This window comes from Cloeon dipterum, chromosome 1, assembly GCF_949628265.1.
Source record: "Cloeon dipterum chromosome 1, ieCloDipt1.1, whole genome shotgun sequence".
NCBI lineage: Eukaryota > Metazoa > Arthropoda > Insecta > Ephemeroptera > Baetidae > Cloeon > Cloeon dipterum.
Genome location: NC_088786.1, coordinates 15,321,650 through 15,339,189, shown reverse-complemented (window position 1 = coordinate 15,339,189; position 17,540 = coordinate 15,321,650). Strand labels below are relative to the sequence as shown.

The 17,540-nt window shown below is 40.8% G+C and overlaps 3 protein-coding genes across 6 annotated transcripts in view; 2 read left to right on the top strand and 1 right to left on the bottom strand.

The window, feature by feature from the left end:
* Positions 1-108: 108 nt before the first annotated feature.
* On the top strand, positions 109-2,400 carry LOC135947982 (uncharacterized transmembrane protein DDB_G0289901-like). The gene is made up of 9 exons (XM_065497008.1): positions 109-161; positions 370-433; positions 486-607; positions 666-1,548; positions 1,609-1,673; positions 1,732-1,765; positions 1,827-1,891; positions 1,951-2,053; positions 2,119-2,400. Exons 1-9 carry the CDS (start codon positions 123-125, stop codon positions 2,376-2,378), a joined length of 1,635 nt encoding a protein of 544 aa, XP_065353080.1. The 5' UTR covers positions 109-122; the 3' UTR covers positions 2,379-2,400.
* Positions 2,401-4,297: 1,897 nt separating this feature from the next.
* Positions 4,298-17,540, bottom strand: part of LOC135947844 (alpha-1A adrenergic receptor-like) — a 35,852-nt gene continuing 22,609 nt past the window's right edge. The window contains exons 6-8 of one of the 4 annotated variants that reach the window (XM_065496809.1): positions 17,118-17,482; positions 16,167-16,407; positions 4,298-5,331 (exon numbers count right to left, since the gene is read on the bottom strand). In XM_065496809.1, the coding sequence (XP_065352881.1) occupies positions 4,972-5,331; positions 16,167-16,407; positions 17,118-17,482 (966 nt within the window). In that variant the 3' untranslated portion in view covers positions 4,298-4,971. Of the gene's footprint in view, positions 5,332-11,717; positions 12,754-16,166; positions 16,408-17,117; positions 17,483-17,540 lie in introns of those variants that run through there. The other 3 variants (XM_065496811.1, XM_065496808.1, XM_065496810.1) reach the window with 3 other exon arrangements.
* LOC135946928 (uncharacterized transmembrane protein DDB_G0289901-like) lies at positions 7,112-9,545 on the top strand. Its single transcript, XM_065495423.1, has 9 exons — positions 7,112-7,235; positions 7,402-7,465; positions 7,518-7,639; positions 7,698-8,682; positions 8,742-8,809; positions 8,868-8,901; positions 8,963-9,027; positions 9,084-9,186; positions 9,248-9,545. Exons 1-9 carry the CDS (start codon positions 7,179-7,181, stop codon positions 9,505-9,507), a joined length of 1,758 nt encoding a protein of 585 aa, XP_065351495.1. The 5' UTR covers positions 7,112-7,178; the 3' UTR covers positions 9,508-9,545.

Here is a 17,540-nt window from a genome sequence, read left to right as displayed (position 1 = left end):
TGTGCTGACGGCACATAGTTGATTAAATTATTTTCCAGCTGCGTCCGCTTTAGAATCTTTCAGTAACTGATTGGTGCTGCGGCTGGGCATCAGTACGTGTAGAGCAGCCATCGCCAATATCAATGCATTGGTTTTCAATTCTCCTCGCTTTTAGCTTATTGGTAATTATAAGCAATTTAATATTTTCAACTCCTAGCTCTGTGCATGTTTACACGAAGATTTTATTTCCTTACTTTCCTTTCTATGGGTGAACGCAAAAACATAAAACAGTTTTTTTCAATTCATAAATGTATATTTAGGCTTATCATAAATAATGTAGGTTAGAATGAAGATAATTTTGACCCAAAATTGAGGCAAAAACATTTCCAGATTATTGTTTGCGAATCATTCATTGGTCAGCAAAAAGTGATTACCATTAAGCTTCATAAATCTAGTAAGTTAAGCGTATTTAACATATATTTGATTGATTTCCGACTCGTGCTCAGAGATTTATGGATTGCACCGTGCCGTGCGACAGAGAATTATCAAGTGCTGTGGCAGGAATTCTTGCTCACCAACTAAAAGCGGAAATTACACCCGAAACTCGTCGGCCAAGTATTTGATTACTGTATTATAGACAAAGATTTTTTACTGCGCCTAATTGGAATATAATTTTTCTAACAAAGCCTACAGGGGCTGGAAGTGGAATAATCCAAAGAGGTACTTCGGAACTGGCAACCACAATTTCAAACAGCGGCAGCAATGTGATTGATTCAGGCAGCGGAGCAGGAAATTCTGAATCTGGTGCCCCGTCAGACTCATCTGGTGGAGGGTCAGCCGACTATGGAACTGGCTCGATAGGTGAAATCAACAATTCTGGAGGCGGCGGTGCCGCAGGAGGTGCTGGTTCAGGGATGACAACCACCGCCGCGGGGGTGGGTTATACAGGAGACTACGGAGATGCAGGATCTGACCCGGCTGACGGTGGCGGTTCTGCACCTGGAAGCGATCCAGGTGCCGGCTCTTCTGCACCCTCAGACGGTTCGGCTGGTGCCCCTGGAGACACAATTGCGAATTCAGGGCCAGGTGGAGGTGCAACAACAGGCAGTAGTGGGGCTGCAAGTGGCGCAGGAAGCGCATCTGATTCAAGTAGTGCTGCAGCTTCCCAGAGTAATGGGGATTTGACCACTCAAGGCAATGCTGGAATCTCGACAACTCAGGGAAGCAGCGGAGGTTCAGCAACACAGGGAAGTGCTGGCGTTTCAACTACACAGCACGTTGGTGGAGGATTTGCTGCTGAAGTTGGTGTTTCGACTACTCAGGATGGTGGAGGAACTACGACTACTCAAGGTGGTGGAAGAGGTTCGACTACTCAGGGTATCGGCGGGGGTTCGAATACTCAGGATAGTGGTGGAGGCTCGACAGCACAAAGTACTGGTGATGTTACAACAACTAAAGGTGATGGAGGTGGCTCAACAACTACAAGTAACTTAAGCCCTTCCGGGGCTGGAAATCTCAGCGATCCCACTGCTGCTGATAATGGTGGATGGACATCTCCTCCACCAAACAGTAAGCGCTATCCAAAAAATATTTTTGCAAGCATATACTAATCAAATGTAAAAATAACAGGTGCTACCGTTGTGCCTAAATCGAATCCTTGCATGGATGGATGCGTTTTGCCGTGCAACAAAAACGTGATTAATTTTTTAAAGAATTAAGTTACAAAAACACTAATAAATCTTTTCGGTCTAGCCGGACTATTTTCCTGATGGAGTCACTCTGAAAGGCTAGCTTTTTTTAAAGATTATGGAAATAATGTTTGAATTAATTATATAAATTTATTGCAGTCCCCACTGGAAAGGGGATATTAAAATCAGCTTGTGGGAAAAAATATTTCTTTAGCACTGAAAAAGTAATTATAGCCAGTAGATATATTTGGTTGCAAAAATAATTTATTGCAATTGAAATAAGCTAAACCACACGATGGCTTTCCAAGCCTGCTGTGCCTTGGGCATGGTACTGAGCTCTTTTGAAACCAGATCGGAGCAGGACTGTCTCATCAAATATAATGATGGTAAAACCATTTTTCCTATTTGAACAAGATTAAGTGCGTGATTGTCGTTGATTTGTTCAATGTAGATGTGATGCGACTCCTATCAACAAATTACTGGCTTGGAGCAAGTGACAGGTTATGCCAAAAAAAATTTGAGTGGTGTACTGGAAATACAATTGATGTATCCGCATATCGATGGATACTTAGTCAGCCAAACTACTCTCGCGACCAATATTGCATGGAAATGACTATTGGAATTGGTTTTTTTGGCTTCCCTGGAATCAGTGGATTGAATGATTGGGAATGCTATGAATCTCTGAATTATTTGTGTGAGCAAACTCCTTAACGTACCGAAAAATAAATATCGGAACTCCATTTGCAACAAAAGTAGAAATGTTTTCCCATATTTTCTTTACCAATCGAATTATATTAGTTTTAGCATTTATATAGTAATTTGATTTTATTATCTGTAAAATGATGTAAAGTATTACCTTTTTAAAATTGATGAATTATTCGAATCTGAATTAATAGGAATTATCTCTTAAAAATGTGATAATGATTATACATATTAGTGTAAGTTATAGTTACTATTGGTAAAATTAAAATTAATTTTAAAATGCAATGCAATCTTTTAAAATGTTGCTAATTAATTAATTTGTCTAATATATCTTGCAGTTTAACAATTTAGTAACTTTCGATTTCTGCGTTCGAACAATCTGATTTAGGATTAACTGAACTTTGAAACTTAGAGAAAAAGCGCTTATTTAAAGGCTATTTTATTCTTCAAATTACGCATTACGAGACTGGACATGGGCAGTTTTCATAAAAAAGATAAAAATGGGTCAAGCCATTGACATCCAGAATTATATGTTCACGTTGATATTTTACCATGTTGTCTGCACTGGTAAATTGACTGCGAAAATTTTAGGACAAATTAAGAATACTTTTAATTAGTTTTAATCAGACACAAAAAGCGAGTAGCATATTTAATATTTAACATCATATTAAAAAGGGTCGTGAAATGGTACACATATGGTCTACAGCATCAAAGCTCCACTACTTTTGCAGATGGCACCCTCTTGGCAAATTTGTGCAATGCCTCTCTGATACAAGCGGTACACTCGACATGGAACATTATGCTGTTAATGTGCCAGTATGAGGGCTAAAAGAGCATTATTGGCGTGTTGCAACAGATATATTAATATGTTTGTTAATTGCAGCCTGTTCAGCTCAGTTTGTTAATCAGCAAAATGAACCTTAAAAAGTGTCAAACTTTGCTTGAAATGAAACGACTCAAAAAATGGATAGATATTTTATTGTGTTCTAATCCTGCAGTTTGTTGATTTTTAACGTGTGCTGCACACTTGAACTAAAAATGATTCAAATGAAGGTGCAGACTAAAATGGAGGCGATGCGCTCGTGATAGGTGACAGCAAAGAAATACTTTATATATTGCACGTTGCGTCAGTTCCGTTGTTTCAACTAGAAATGGGAGACGTGAGATGTGGCTGTGAACGAGTTGAAAATAGATCAGCTTTTATAAATCAAATCATGCATAAAATGAAAACAAAACGCAATTTTTATGCAGGACTTCATAGCTCCAATACATTCTTAAATAGGAATAATTTCCACGTCCTTTTAACGTGCCTTTAGATTTTAGATACGGTTATAGCGTTTAAATTCAATTCAATGGAAAGCTGTAACGAGAAGATCGACTAGTGAGCATGCTGGCACGTCTCAACTGCGTTTTGTCATGATGTTTCTGATGTGTTTCCACTATACTGAGTAAACTTCTCTTTATAATGTTTATAGTTATAATTTTTTATTGGTTGGAATATAATGTGGCTTATTAAAATGATTTAGGTATCCTCATAGCTTTTGAAAAGCACCTTGCCATATTTTAAATTTGTAAATAGCGATGAAAGATCTCTTGAACTGATCGATAGAAAAGCAATCTTGCATCTTGCGTAGTTTCAAGTACTGATAAAACCAGGCGGTTTCGCATTCTTCAAAGCTCGACGAGGTTAGAAGTCGGTCGAGTATGCTCTTAATTATGTTTTAATTGCTATCCCTGTGGGTAACGCGAAGGACGATGACAGAGAAGCCTATCGTTACATTTATTAGAGCTAGTCGAACGGAAAACTCCGATAATAGGCTGCTGCTTTCGATAGCAATGATGGCGTCGATCGCGGTGAAAGTGGGCGAAAGCAAACGCTATCTGTGGCAGCGGAAAGTAGTAGGATATAGAAATAAGACGACCCTCGCTCTTTTCTGGGAGATTAAAATTTATTTTAAATTTCTTCATTTGAATATTCCTTTTTTGTAACTGATTTTGGACGTGCCATTTAAACTCTCTCAGATCGAGCAACATTTAAATTTCATGAGTTGATAACACGCACATATACTGGCTATAATAACAGTTAGCATGTTAAGTGTTTAATAATTGTTATAATTTAATAGTCGTAACTGTAGAGTTTGATCGTTCTTGCCTTTTGCAGAATGCACAGTTTTAATTTTGTGATTACACACTTAATTGATCGGCTGAATCACAATTAGTTGCGCGGCGCCTAAAGCTTTTGGTCATTTCTTATTAATGTGAATTGAATTTTTTGCTCCACGGCGAATACAAGGAAATCTGATCGCGTTTGTCATAAAATGTCACAAAAATATCAACGTCTTGCTCCTAGAAGTAAAAGTTTCCGGTAAATTAAATCAAAATTCGTTCATTGGATATAATTATCATGCATACAAAACACTTGCTCCCGGTTCACAAAAGTTTGCACAGCAAGACCATCGTGAAAACGTAAGAGTTACGGCAAAAACGTATCTTTCCGCTGTATACAATGAAACATATCGATCGACGAAGTGAACGTCCTCGTCGACTAGGATGAAAAGGAACGAGTGCTTCGCAGCGGCAATGGTGCTTGGAATTCGCACTTTCAGTCCTCGTCCTCGACGGCAGGCAGTCGCTGCAGCTTGGGCCTGCTGGGCCTGACATCCCCGTCCTCCTGCTCGGACGAATCCAGCGAACGGCCCATGCCCGACGACGAGAGCGACGTCTCCACTGACGACGCAGGCCTCTTGCGGTGCTGCGGCGTGTTGTTGGCCGAGTCGACGATCGAGTCGTGCGCCAGCAGCGCCTGCCCGCTGCCGCACGACGAGTCCGAGTTCTGCCGCACGCAACTCTGGCAGCGACGGCCGCCGTTGACGCGCGGCATCAGCCGCAGCGTCACGTTCTCCCTCCGACGCCCGTTTCCCACACTGGGAGGGCACGCTGTTCGCAGCTCCAAGCTCGCAGGCTGAAACAAGATTGACAATAGCATTGAGAAATGGAAAAATGAAAAAATAATTTCATCACTTAATTAAATAAAATTTGGCTCTACAGTAGCAGTGTCTGTTTTTAATAAAATATGGAAACCCATATTTATTGTTTGTATTAATTTCTACATAATTTTTATTACTTTATTATTTTTTTTTTGCTCTTTTTATCCCTGTCCGAGGACCGGAGGACCGGGAAGGGCGCGCACTGCACTAGCACGAATGCTGAAACCCGCATTTCATTTTAATAATATAATAATTCAATAATATATGTTGGGTAAAGGGGTTTTCAAAAATACAGGGTATAGCATCAAAATTTCCAGTGCACAAAATTTTCAGTTCAATAAATTTTAATGTTGTTGCAGAGTCAAAACGTCACAACGCAGTCCTGTGTGTGATGGAACAACGCCATTTTTGTGAAATAGGCCATGAGAGAATAAACTGATTCGCCTAAACTTCCGCTTTGTGCAATAATGATTCTCTGCGCCGCTCGATATCTGCACTGCTTTTAAGGTCCAATAAATCTATTCTTCCTGCGCTTTGAAATGAAAATTTTTGCTGAGAAAAATTATGATCACTAATTGAACTCCAATAATTGTAATTATTTCCCTAAATTTTCAAACTTAGTCACTTAAAGATATATTCAATCGCAATAAATGCGAAGCATTCTTTGTAAGCCGAGCAGAAAAGCCGTCAACAAAAACATCTACACCAAAACATGCAGGCTCACATCTCCACCCCCGAAAAATCGATGGACGGAACAACGCCTGCTTTTTGGCAGGAAAAAAGAAGATAATAAAAAACCGCACCTTCGCTCGATTGCTGATGAGGAACCAGACGACATCGGCGTGTCCCTGCGCGGCCGCCAGGTGCAGGGCGGACCGGCCGCCCTTGTCCGGTGCGTCCAGCTGCTCGGCGCGCCCCTTGAGCTTGTCCAGCTGGCCCAGCCAGGCAGCCCTATGCAGCTTGGACAGCGTCTTGGTGTCCACCTCATAGCCCGGTGGGTCGTCCAGGCCGCCCTCGAAGCTCAGGTTGCGGACGGGCACCACGTCGGAGGCACCCCCGCGGCCCTTTCCACCCCCCTTGACGAAGCTGATCACCCTCTTCATCGGTGGGCAGCTAGCTGCATCGTTTCGCTCCGCCCGTCTGTCTGCTCTGCCGCCCGTCCGCTGGGTTTTGCGACACACAAGCGATGAGAATTTGGTCTCGCCGCCACCCCGGCACCTGCGCGTTCCATCCGCTGCAACCCTCGCCCCGGTGGGTGCGCTACCCTCTCCGTAGATGGCATTCTACAGAGAACCGCAGCAATTTTAAAAAATTTGAATTCATATCAAGAATAGTTTATATTGGGTATTCGTGCAAATTTCAATTCAACATGTTTTTTTCTCATTCCTTGAATGGAATAAAAATGCTTTGTAACTTGAGCACCATTTATTGATAACAGCTAATCTCAATACATGTAATGTTATTCTTAACGAACGAATAATATGTCTCTTTTAAGTCTGACAAACCCAGTCTTCAGCCAACTAACTAATACTACGTTATAAGTGTTATTAATAAAAAAGGGTAAAATGAAAATTTGATGGCTAATAACTCTGGTTTTATCAATATTTTTTATCACTAAACAAGGTACACATGAAATGCAGGATAATAGCAATAGTGGACGTCAAAAGCGCTATACGCATATAGAAAATAGCAAATGGAAGGGAGCTGTGCTGACGACACAGTTGATTTAATTGTTTCCCAACTGCGTCCGCTTTATTCTCTTCCAGCAACAAATTGGCCCCACTGTTGGATATTAGTGCGCGTAGACCAGGCTTCCACAGTCATGCTATCGCCAATATCAATGAATTGGTTTTCAATTCTTCTCACTTCCAGCTTGTTGGTAATTATAATTAATTTGTCGTTTTCAACTCCTAGCTCTGTGCCTGTTTACACAAAGAGTTTATTTCTTTGCTTTCCTTTTTATTGGTGAACTCAAAAACATGAAAGTTTCTTCATTTTTAAATCAATCAAAAATTGACACAAAATTGACGTAAAAACATTTCCAGATTATTGTTTGCGAATCATTCATTGGTCAGCAAAAAGTGATTACCATTAAGCTTCACAAATCTAGTAAGTTAAGCGTATTTAACATATATTTGATTGATTTCCGACTCGTGCTCAGAGATTTATGGATTGCACCGTGCCGTGCGACAGAGAATTATCAAGTGCTGTGGCAGGAATTCTTGCTCACCAACTAAAAGCGGAAATTACACCCGAAACTCGTCGGCCAAGAATTTGATTACTGTATTATAGACAAAGATTTTTTACTGCGCCTAATTGGAATATAATTTTTCTAACAAAGCCTACAGGGGCTGGAAGTGGAATAATCCAAAGAGGTTCTTCGGAACTGACAACCACAATTTCAAACAGCGGCAGCAATGTGATTGATTCAGGCAGCGGAGCAGGAAATTCTGAATCTGGTGCCCCGTCAGACTCATCTGGTGGAGGGTCAGCCGACTATGGAACTGGCTCGATAGGTGAAATCAACAATTCTGGAGGCGGCGGTGCCGCAGGAGGTGCTGGTTCAGGGATGACAACCACCGCCGCGGGGGTGGGTTATACAGGAGTAACTGCGGGAGAAAACGGGGACTACGGAGATGCAGGATCTGACCCGGCTGACGGTGGCGGTTCTGCACCTGGAAGCGATCCAGGTGCCGGCTCTTCTGCACCCTCAGACGGTTCGGCTGGTGCCCCTGGAGACACAATTGCGAATTCAGGGCCAGGTGGAGGTGCAACAACAGGCAGTAGTGGGGCTGCAAGTGGCGCAGGAAGCGCATCTGATTCAAGTAGTGCTGCAGCTTCCCAGAGTAATGGGGATTTGACCACTCAAGGCAATGCTGGAATCTCGACAACTCAGGGAAGCAGCGGAGGTTCAGCAACACAGGGAAGTGCTGGCGTTTCAACTACACAGCACGGTGGTGGAGGATTTGCTGCTGAAGGTGGTGTTTCGACTACTCAAGATGGTGGAGGAACTACGACTACTCAAGGTGGTGGAAGAGGATCGACTACTCAGGGTAGCGGCGGAGGTTCGACTACTCAGGATGGTGGAGGAACTACGACTACTCAAGGTGGTGGAAGAGGTTCGACTACTCAGGGTATCGGCGGGGGTTCGAATACTCAGGATAGTGGTGGAGGCTCGACAGCACAAAGTACTGGTGATGTTACAACAACTAAAGGTGATGGAGGTGGCTCAACAACTACAAGTAACTTAAGCCCTCCCGGGGCTGGAAATCTCAGCGATCCCACTGCTGCTGATAATGATGGATGGACATCTCCTCCACCAAACAGTAAGCGCTATCCAAAAATTATTTTTGCATGCACACTAATCCAAATGAAAAAATAACAGGTGCTACCGTTGTGCCTAAATCGAATCCTTGCATGGATGATGGATGCGTTTTGCCGTGCAACAAAAACGTGATTCATTTTTTTAAGAATTAAGTTACAAAAACACTCATAAATCTTTTCTGTCTAGCCGAACTATTTTCCTGATGGAGTCACTCTGAAAGGCTAGCTTTTTTCAAAAATTATGGAAATAATGTTTTAATTAACTATATAAATTTATTACAGTCCCCAGTGGAAAGGGAGCATTAAAATCAGCTTGTGGGAAAAATTACTTCTTTAGCACTGAAAAAGTAAGTACAGCCAGTAGATATTTGGTTGCAAAAATTTTATTTATTACAAATGATAGCTAAACCACACGATGGCTTTCCAAGCATGCTGTGCCTTGGGCATGGTACTGAGCTCTTTTGAAACCAGATCGGAGCAGGACTGCATCACCAAATATAATGATGGTAAACATATTTCCTATTTGAACAAGATTAATTATTATTGTTGTTGATTTGTTCAATCTAGATGTGATGAAACTCAAAGAAACAAATTACTGGCTTGGAGCAAGTGACAGGTTTTGCCATAAAAAATTTGCGTGGTGTACAGGAAATACTCTTGATGTATCTGCATATCGATGGATATTACTTCAGCCAAACTACTTGCCCGACCAACATTGCATGGTAATGACTGTTGGAATTGGTGTGCTTGGCCTCCCAGGACCCAATGGATTTAATGATTGGGAATGCTATGAATCTACGAATTATTTGTGCGAGCAAACTTCTTAACGCACCAAAAAATAAATATCGGAACTTCATTTGCAACAAAACAAGAAATGTTTTGAATTAATAGGAATTATCTCTTTAAAATGTGATAATGATTATATTAGTGTAAGTTATAGTTACTATTGGTAAAATTAAAATTAATTTTAAAATGCAATCTTTTAAAATGTAGCTAATTAATTAATTTGTCTAATATATCTTGCAGTATAACAATTTAGTAACTTTCGATTTCTGCGTTCAAACAATATGATTTAGGATTAACTGAACTTTGAAACTTAGAGAAAAAAGGCGCTTATTTAAAGGCTATTTTATTCTTAAAATTACGCATTTCGAGACTGGACATGGGCAGTTTTCATAAAAAAGATAAAAATGGGTCAAGCCATTGACATCCAGAATTATATGTTCACGTTGATATTTTACCATGTTGTCTGCACTGGTAAATTGACTGCGAAAATTTTAGGACAAAGTAAGAATACTTTTAATTAGTTTTAATCAGACACAAAAAGCGAGTAGCATATTTAATATTTAACATCATATTAAAAAGGGTCGTGAAATGGTACACATATGGTCTACAGCATCAAAGCTCCACTACTTTTGCAGATGGCACCCTCTTGGCAAATTTGTGCAATGCCTCTCTGATACAAGCGGTACACTCGACATGGAAAATTATGCTGTTAATGGGTCAGTATGAGGGCTAAAAGAGCATTATTGGCGTGTTGCAACAGATTTATTAATATGTTTGTCTGTTCAGCTCAGTTTGTTAATCAGCAAAATAAACCTTAAAAAGTGTCAAACTTTGCTTGAAATGGAACGACTCAAACTAAAATGGATAGATATGTTATTGTGTTCTTATCCTGCAGTATGTTGATTTTAACGTGTGCTGCACACTTGATCTATAAAATGATGCAAATGAAGGTGCAGATTAAAATATTGGCGATACGCTCGTGATAGGTTACAGCAATTAATTTATATTGTGCACGTTGCGTCAGTTCCTTCGTTTCAACTAGAGATGGGAGACGAGACTTGGAACGAGTTGAATATAGATCAGCTTTTCTAAATCAAACCATGCGTAAAATGAAAACAAAAAGCAATTTTTATGCAGATCTTCATAGCTCTAATACATTCTTAAATATGAATAATTTCCACGTCCTTTTAACGTGCCTTTAGATTTTAGATACGGTTATAGCGTTTAAATTCAATTCAATGGAAAGCTGTAACGAGAAGATCGAAGAAAGAGCATGCTGGTCCATCTCAACTGGGTTTTCATGACGTTTCTGATGTGTTTTCACTATACTGAGTAAAACTTCTCTTTATAATGTTTTGTTATAATTTGTAGTATATTGGTTTTGTACATGGGTAAGTAAGGGGCAAAGTTGCCCTGCTGGGCCATAACAATAAACAAAGTTGAATAGCATCTATAGCTATTCAGAGGCAATTCTAGATATCAACATATAAAACCGAATTGTTATTAATATTGAAAACTGCAATACACATAAGGGCATGTAATTTTTAAATACCCTTGAAAATATCATAGGTAAGATGTGCAAATTTTGATGCTTGCAAATTTTCCTTCTGCTTTGCAAGTGTTCACTCTACCAACATGAAACTGCCCTTATAATGTATCACGTGCAGTATACCTTTACCCAACAAACATATATACGTAGTCACCGAAGATGGAAGTTCAGTTACAACCCCCTGATTTCAAAAAATCTTACGCTAATTAAAATTGGTGATATTATGGGGTCACATTTAACATTCGTGAGACCGAAATAAACTCTATATTGGTTGAAATGTGTAGCTTATTAAAATGATTTAGATAGCCTCGTAGCTTTTGAAAAGCATCTTGCCATATTTAAATTTAAAAAAAACGATGAAAGATCTCTTGGACTGATCGATAGAAAAGCAATCTTGCGTCTTGCGTAATTTTAAGTACTGATAAAATCAGGTGGTGTCGCATTCTTCGAAGCTCTACGAGGTTAGAAGTCGGTCGAGTATGCTCTTAATTATGTTTTAATTGCTATCCATGTGGGTAACGCGAAGGACGATGACAGAGAAGCCTATCCTTAGATTTATTAGAGCTAGTCGAACGGAAAACTCCGATAATAGGCTGCTGCTTTCGATAGCAATGATGGCGTCGATCGCGGTGAAAGTGGGCGAAAGCAAACGCTATCTGTGGTAGAGGAAAGTAGTAGGATATAGAAATAAGACGATCCTCGCTCTTTTCTGGGAGATTAAAATTTATTTTAAATTTCTTCATTTGAATATTCCTCTTTTGTAACTGATTTTGGACGTGCCATTTAAACTCTCTCAGATCGAGCAACATTTAAATTTCATGAGTTGATAACACGCACATATACTGGCTATAATAACAGTTAGCATGTTAAGTGTTTAATAATTGTTATAATTTAATAGTCGTAACTGTAGAGTTTGATCGTTCTTGCCTTTTGCAGAATGCACAGTTTTAATTTTGTGATTACACACTTAATTGATCGGCTGAATCACAATTAGTTGCGCGGCGCCTAAAGCTTTTGGTCATTTCTTATTAATGTGAATTGAATTTTTTTCTCCACGGCGAATACAAGGAAATCTGATCGCGTTTGTCAGGAAAATGTCACAAAAATATAAATATCTTGCTCCTAGAAGTAAAAGTTTCCGGTAAATCAATTCAAAATCCTTTCATTGGATATAATTATCATGCATACAAAACACTTGCTCCCGGTTCACAAAAGTTTGCACAGCAAGACCATCGTGAAAACGTAAGAGTTACGGCAAAAACATATCTTTCCGCTGTATACAATGAAACATATCGATCGACGAAGTGAACGTCCTCGTCGACTAGGATGAAAAGGAACGAGTGCTTCGCAGCGGCAATGGTGCTTGGAATTCGCACTTTCAGTCCTCGTCCTCGACGGCGGGCAGTCGCTGCAGCTTGGGCCTGCTGGGCCTGACATCTCCGTCCTCCTGCTCGGACGAATCCAGCGAACGGCCCATGCCCGACGACGAGAGCGACGTCTCCACTGACGACGCTGGCCTCTTGCGGCGCTGCGGCGTGTTGTTGGCCGAGTCGACGCTCGAGTCGCGCGCCAGCAACGCCTGCCCGCTGCCGCACGACGAGTCCGAGTTCTGCCGTACGCAACTCTGACAGCGACGGCCGCCGTTGACGCGCGGCATCAGCCGCAGCGTCACGTTCTCCCGCCGACGCCCGTTTCCCACACTGGGAGGGCACGCTGTTCGCAGCTCCAAGCTGGCAGGCTGAAACAAAATTTACGAGAGCATCGTTGAGAAAAGGACAAATTTAAAAAGAAATGAACACGAATCTTACTCAATTAGACACAGTATACGAAATCTGTTTTGACGGTTAAGTCATCTTTACTGAAGAATCAAGAATTGCATTACAGTAGACGATTACTGACTGTGTCTTTATACCAAAATATTTATTTATCAATTTTACCCAAGTATTGTTCACGCTATATGTGTAAAATTATGGCTCAAATATATAATTCGATCAATTATACCAATATTTTCGCTATTTAGAATTTTTCGAGACATGTAATTTTTTCAGAAGGGTACATCTCCCGGTAAATTTTATTTTCATTTGATAACGATGTATTTGGGGTAGTGTAATCTACGTTGCTTAGTTGGTGTTACCCCTTAAGGTTCTGGTCACCAAAGAGAAGCTCATTTTCGCAAAAAAGCACATATTTTTGTGCTATTCAGAGTCAGTAAGGAACGAAGAAAAATTTGCAAATAAATATTTTTCGTTCAAATGTAGCTGAAGACTTTAAAATCGCAGGCAGATAATTTGCCAATAATAGGAATTTCCTGCTACTAGGAAGATTTCCTTTCATTATTGATTCATTGGGCAAAAAATGTTATTTATTCGATTAATTCTAGTTTCTGAGTAGCTCTCATTAGTACGAAATGTGTATGAGAATATTACCATGAAAATCGCGCAGATGAGTTGTGATTTATTCGGCGATTGAAAGACGGATTTTTATGGTATATATTAATACAGACCGTTTTAAAGTTTTAAATCATTTTGGGTAGGGCTCAATCTCAAAATCATGCACATTTAGCACTTCTGCAGCAAATCAAATTGAGGCACTTATTGCCTTGTTTGTGCAGTTCAAGGAAATGGAAGCAAGCATGTCTATTTTTAAGCGTTAATGTCTCAGCTCCCTCCTAGATCTTACGATCCTAGAAGTTCCATGTGGCATAAAAATGTACATATGTTTTCAGTGAGGTTAACAAAAGACTAATTTTGAACAGGAAATTATTTGATTTTTCTAAACTGCGGAATTGTCTTAAAACCTACAAATCCTGTTTTCATCCAACTTTTCAGTGCAGCAAGGTATAAAAGCAAAACTTGCAGAATTCGAACTATGCAACCTGCCGAGCAGCTCTGCCAAGCATGTTGCCTATCCAAAGCTCACGTGTTCCGCACCGAGAAAGCTGTGGTTTCATTCTCTTTGTTAGAAATTGACTCCAAAAGCTTTATGCACTCTAGTCAGGAGCTCTTTGCACATCATAAAATTTTAAACGAATCGAGATTTCCCGACCCTAGGCGTTGAACGGATCCGAGTGTGTGATATCGAACACAAACCGTGAGTTGAGAAAAAGCTCAGGCACGATCTAAGTCTTTACTTGCTATAAGTAGACTGATTGAGCGCAGCTCACTCGCGTTGAATGCCAAGCTAATGTCGGAACTACCCTTCCAGCGACCTCGGCTGCACTCTTAGCATTTTAGCTCGCTAAATTTAGCCGAAAAGTTAAACGAAAAAGTTAGTTGCGGTGCTCAGTCATCCGCCCGTCCGCTCCATAGTCTGTCGAGAGGTGTGCGAACGCAAAAAGAGAAAAGCGCTTCATCTCGTTTCCCTAAGTTAGGCAAGCCGCCCGCGGCTAACCCTCTTAACCCACAAAAGAAGCGGCGAACATGCGTGTAATTTAAAACAAAAGTTCGTGCATGGCTGATTTTGCCATTTAACGCCAATTAGGGATGCACTGAAACGCAGTAATCCGCGTTCGCTCTGTCAGCCATGAAAATTTACCATCTCCGGTTCGTGTTTGAGTACACGGGTGATGTCGGATGTAAGCAATTATTATTGTGTGGGGATTTGCACCCGCCGCCTGCATTGCCTTTGAAATTATACACATACGTGTATAAGCACTGCATGTGCTAATCCATGCTAAAAACGGTGCTCACTGTGGTTGTTAATCGTCAATCTTTTCTATCTGGTCACTAGATATGCGGCGACTCGCGTGCTTTTTGCTTATTATTGGAGTGCGGCATGGAGCGGTGCCAATGAATTCGTGTCTGTCGCAGAATAGCATCCCACACCAAATGTTTGGATCCATATTTATGATGATCGCAATTAGAATGAGAGTAGTTACATTCGCGATACTGCTCTGCCACAGCCACATTTAGGGATTTTGATTGAAATTTCCGTTCATGGTTTTTAGAGAGTGCAGAGGCATTGCTCAAATTATAATACAGTTTTAGTACAAGGCTCATAAGCCTATATCATATAGCAGAGTGGAAAAATTGCTCCTTTTTGCAGTGGGCGGAAATTTTTTGTGAAGTCTGCACATAGCTGAATGGAAGTAGTCTTTTCTAAGACCGACAAACCTTTGTCACGATTTTACCAAGTCAAGATTTTTCCACCCACTCCCCACGACAGTATCTCGTTTGTACGAATTATCAAATAGCTATTATTTTATGATAGTGTTTATTGAGGAGATGATTAAATACCAGGCATGGGAATTTTTACAAATAGCGCGTAAATATTTCCTAAATCATTTAGCACACACTTAATTACTTTTGAGATGAATATCAAACATCAAGAATAATTTAAATTTTGCATTTTTTTTCTCTTTTTATCCCTGTCCTAGGACCGGGAAGGGCGCGCACTGCACTAGCACGAATGCTGAAACCCGGGTCCCAATAACACCGCGAACGGATAACATGGGCGCACCAGGCCGCACAGGGACCCAGCCCACTCAAGGGCCACTTGCCTCCGCACCGAGGACTGCATTGAAACGCTAGACATTTGTCCCGTGAAGCCAAATCACGCATGCTGGAAAAGTGCAAACCAGCAAGTAGCGAGTCGGCGCCGGTGCGCCTCCCAGCCCGTTGAGCAATTTGAGCAATTCGAGTCACTAAACTAACCACTTTTTGCCATCTCTGACATTGGGTGGCCAGTATTAGATCTCCGAACTGCTCAAATACCTCCTATTGCTTTGACACTCGTGAGAATGCCTTAACAATGCGAGCCAACGGGCTGGTGATTCCATTGGTACTCCATTGAAGTAGAAGTTAAATTTAACTATCCTTAGAAATTCTGCTGGCACATAGCTAATGCTGGAATACTATGTGGAAGCGATTTTCGGTTTAATGGAATTCCGGTCCTATGCGAGTTGTTTATATATTGAAAATTTTTAAGTTTTTGTACATTCGCTCTCCAAAAAGCTATATCTGTTCAGCCTTCCGTAAATGACACGAGTCCAGGGCTCTGCAACGCTCAAAACTTGAGGAATTAAAAAATATATCATCATTTTGTCATTTTCGTCAGTTAAAATTATTGAAGTGGCATTGCAGAAGTTTGGAATTAAAATCGTTTTATGTACTCTAGCAGACTATGTATTATGATGAAAGATTTCACACGTACCTTTGGCAAGCCTACCTCTTTGTGTAGCGGACTCTTGATGGCGTCGTTTGTGATGCAATCTGTGTTGTAGCTGTGCACCGACATGGACTCTTGCTCTGTGGAGGTGTCAAAGTAGCCAAGTGGAGGCGGACGAATCCTCATAGTGGTCGCCGGTTTCGCCGAGGAGAACGATTTGTCTGGCGGCACGCGAGGCTTCCACCAACATAAAATGGAAAGCGCCTCTCGTCTTGCTGCTTCGCTTCTGCAAAATTGCACAAAGCCGCAGAGCTTAATGGTGCTTTCCGCTTACCACAGTCATTTATACGCATAGTATAACAGAGTTATAAGGGGAAAATGCTGACAGTTTATTGAATGAAAATTTAATAATTGCAAAATACGGGTGTGAATCATTCTTATTTAAAGTGGGTTATATGCTATAATCCACATTTCCCGAATCATTCTCAATTCCTTGAAATGAAAATTTGTGTATTTTTTTAGTTAAAGAATTAGCAATAACACCAACAATGCTCCGTTGTTTGGCCATGCATAGGGTAAATACAGATTTGTAGTCAACGTACAAAAGCAAATAATTCAACACTAAAACCATATCGCACGGTAAAAATATTTTAAATTTTAGCGCAAAACGAAAAAATAACCTAAAATTCCATTAGTCAGGTTTGATTGTGATTATCAATCTGAATTAAATTTAATGTTATTTGTTTAGATTTATACAGATCTTTTAAAAGAGTGGAAATCGATGTTCGAAAAAAACCTCGGTTTACTCTGAAATAAGAGCTAACTTCCTTAGCTATTGGACATTGAGCTCACATATTTTATGCATTTCTCGTATTTTTCTTAATAATTATATGAATTAACTGAAGTGATATTAATGAGGCCAAACCTCCCCAACACCTTCTTAGTTTTTCATTGAAAAGGGGTAAAATAAAATAAATAAATTTGCATATATTATACCTGAAAACATAGACAAATGGCGTGACGACCCCGTTGGAGAGGGCAGCGCTGAGCGCGACGAGGGCGAGGGGTGCCGGGGCCCAGGGCCCGGCGAGTAGTCCCGCAAAGTACGGCGTCCAGCAAAACAAGAACGAAGTGACCACGATGGCGGCTGTTTTGACAGCACGACCCTCCTCGCGCGAGAACACCGAGCCCTGCCGCGTCAGCGCCACCACATCGGTCACGCTGTGGCGCCGCGTACGTTCGCTGTTGCGTTGCGCGGCACCGAACATCCGCGTGTAGATGACGCACAGCACCAAGAGGGGCACGACCAGACCTAGGCCCGCCATCGTGCTCGCGTATGCTATCCGAAATGGTGTGTGGCTCTGAAAGGCAGATAAGGAACATATTTATTTTTGCCTTCATTTTTTTGACATTTATATT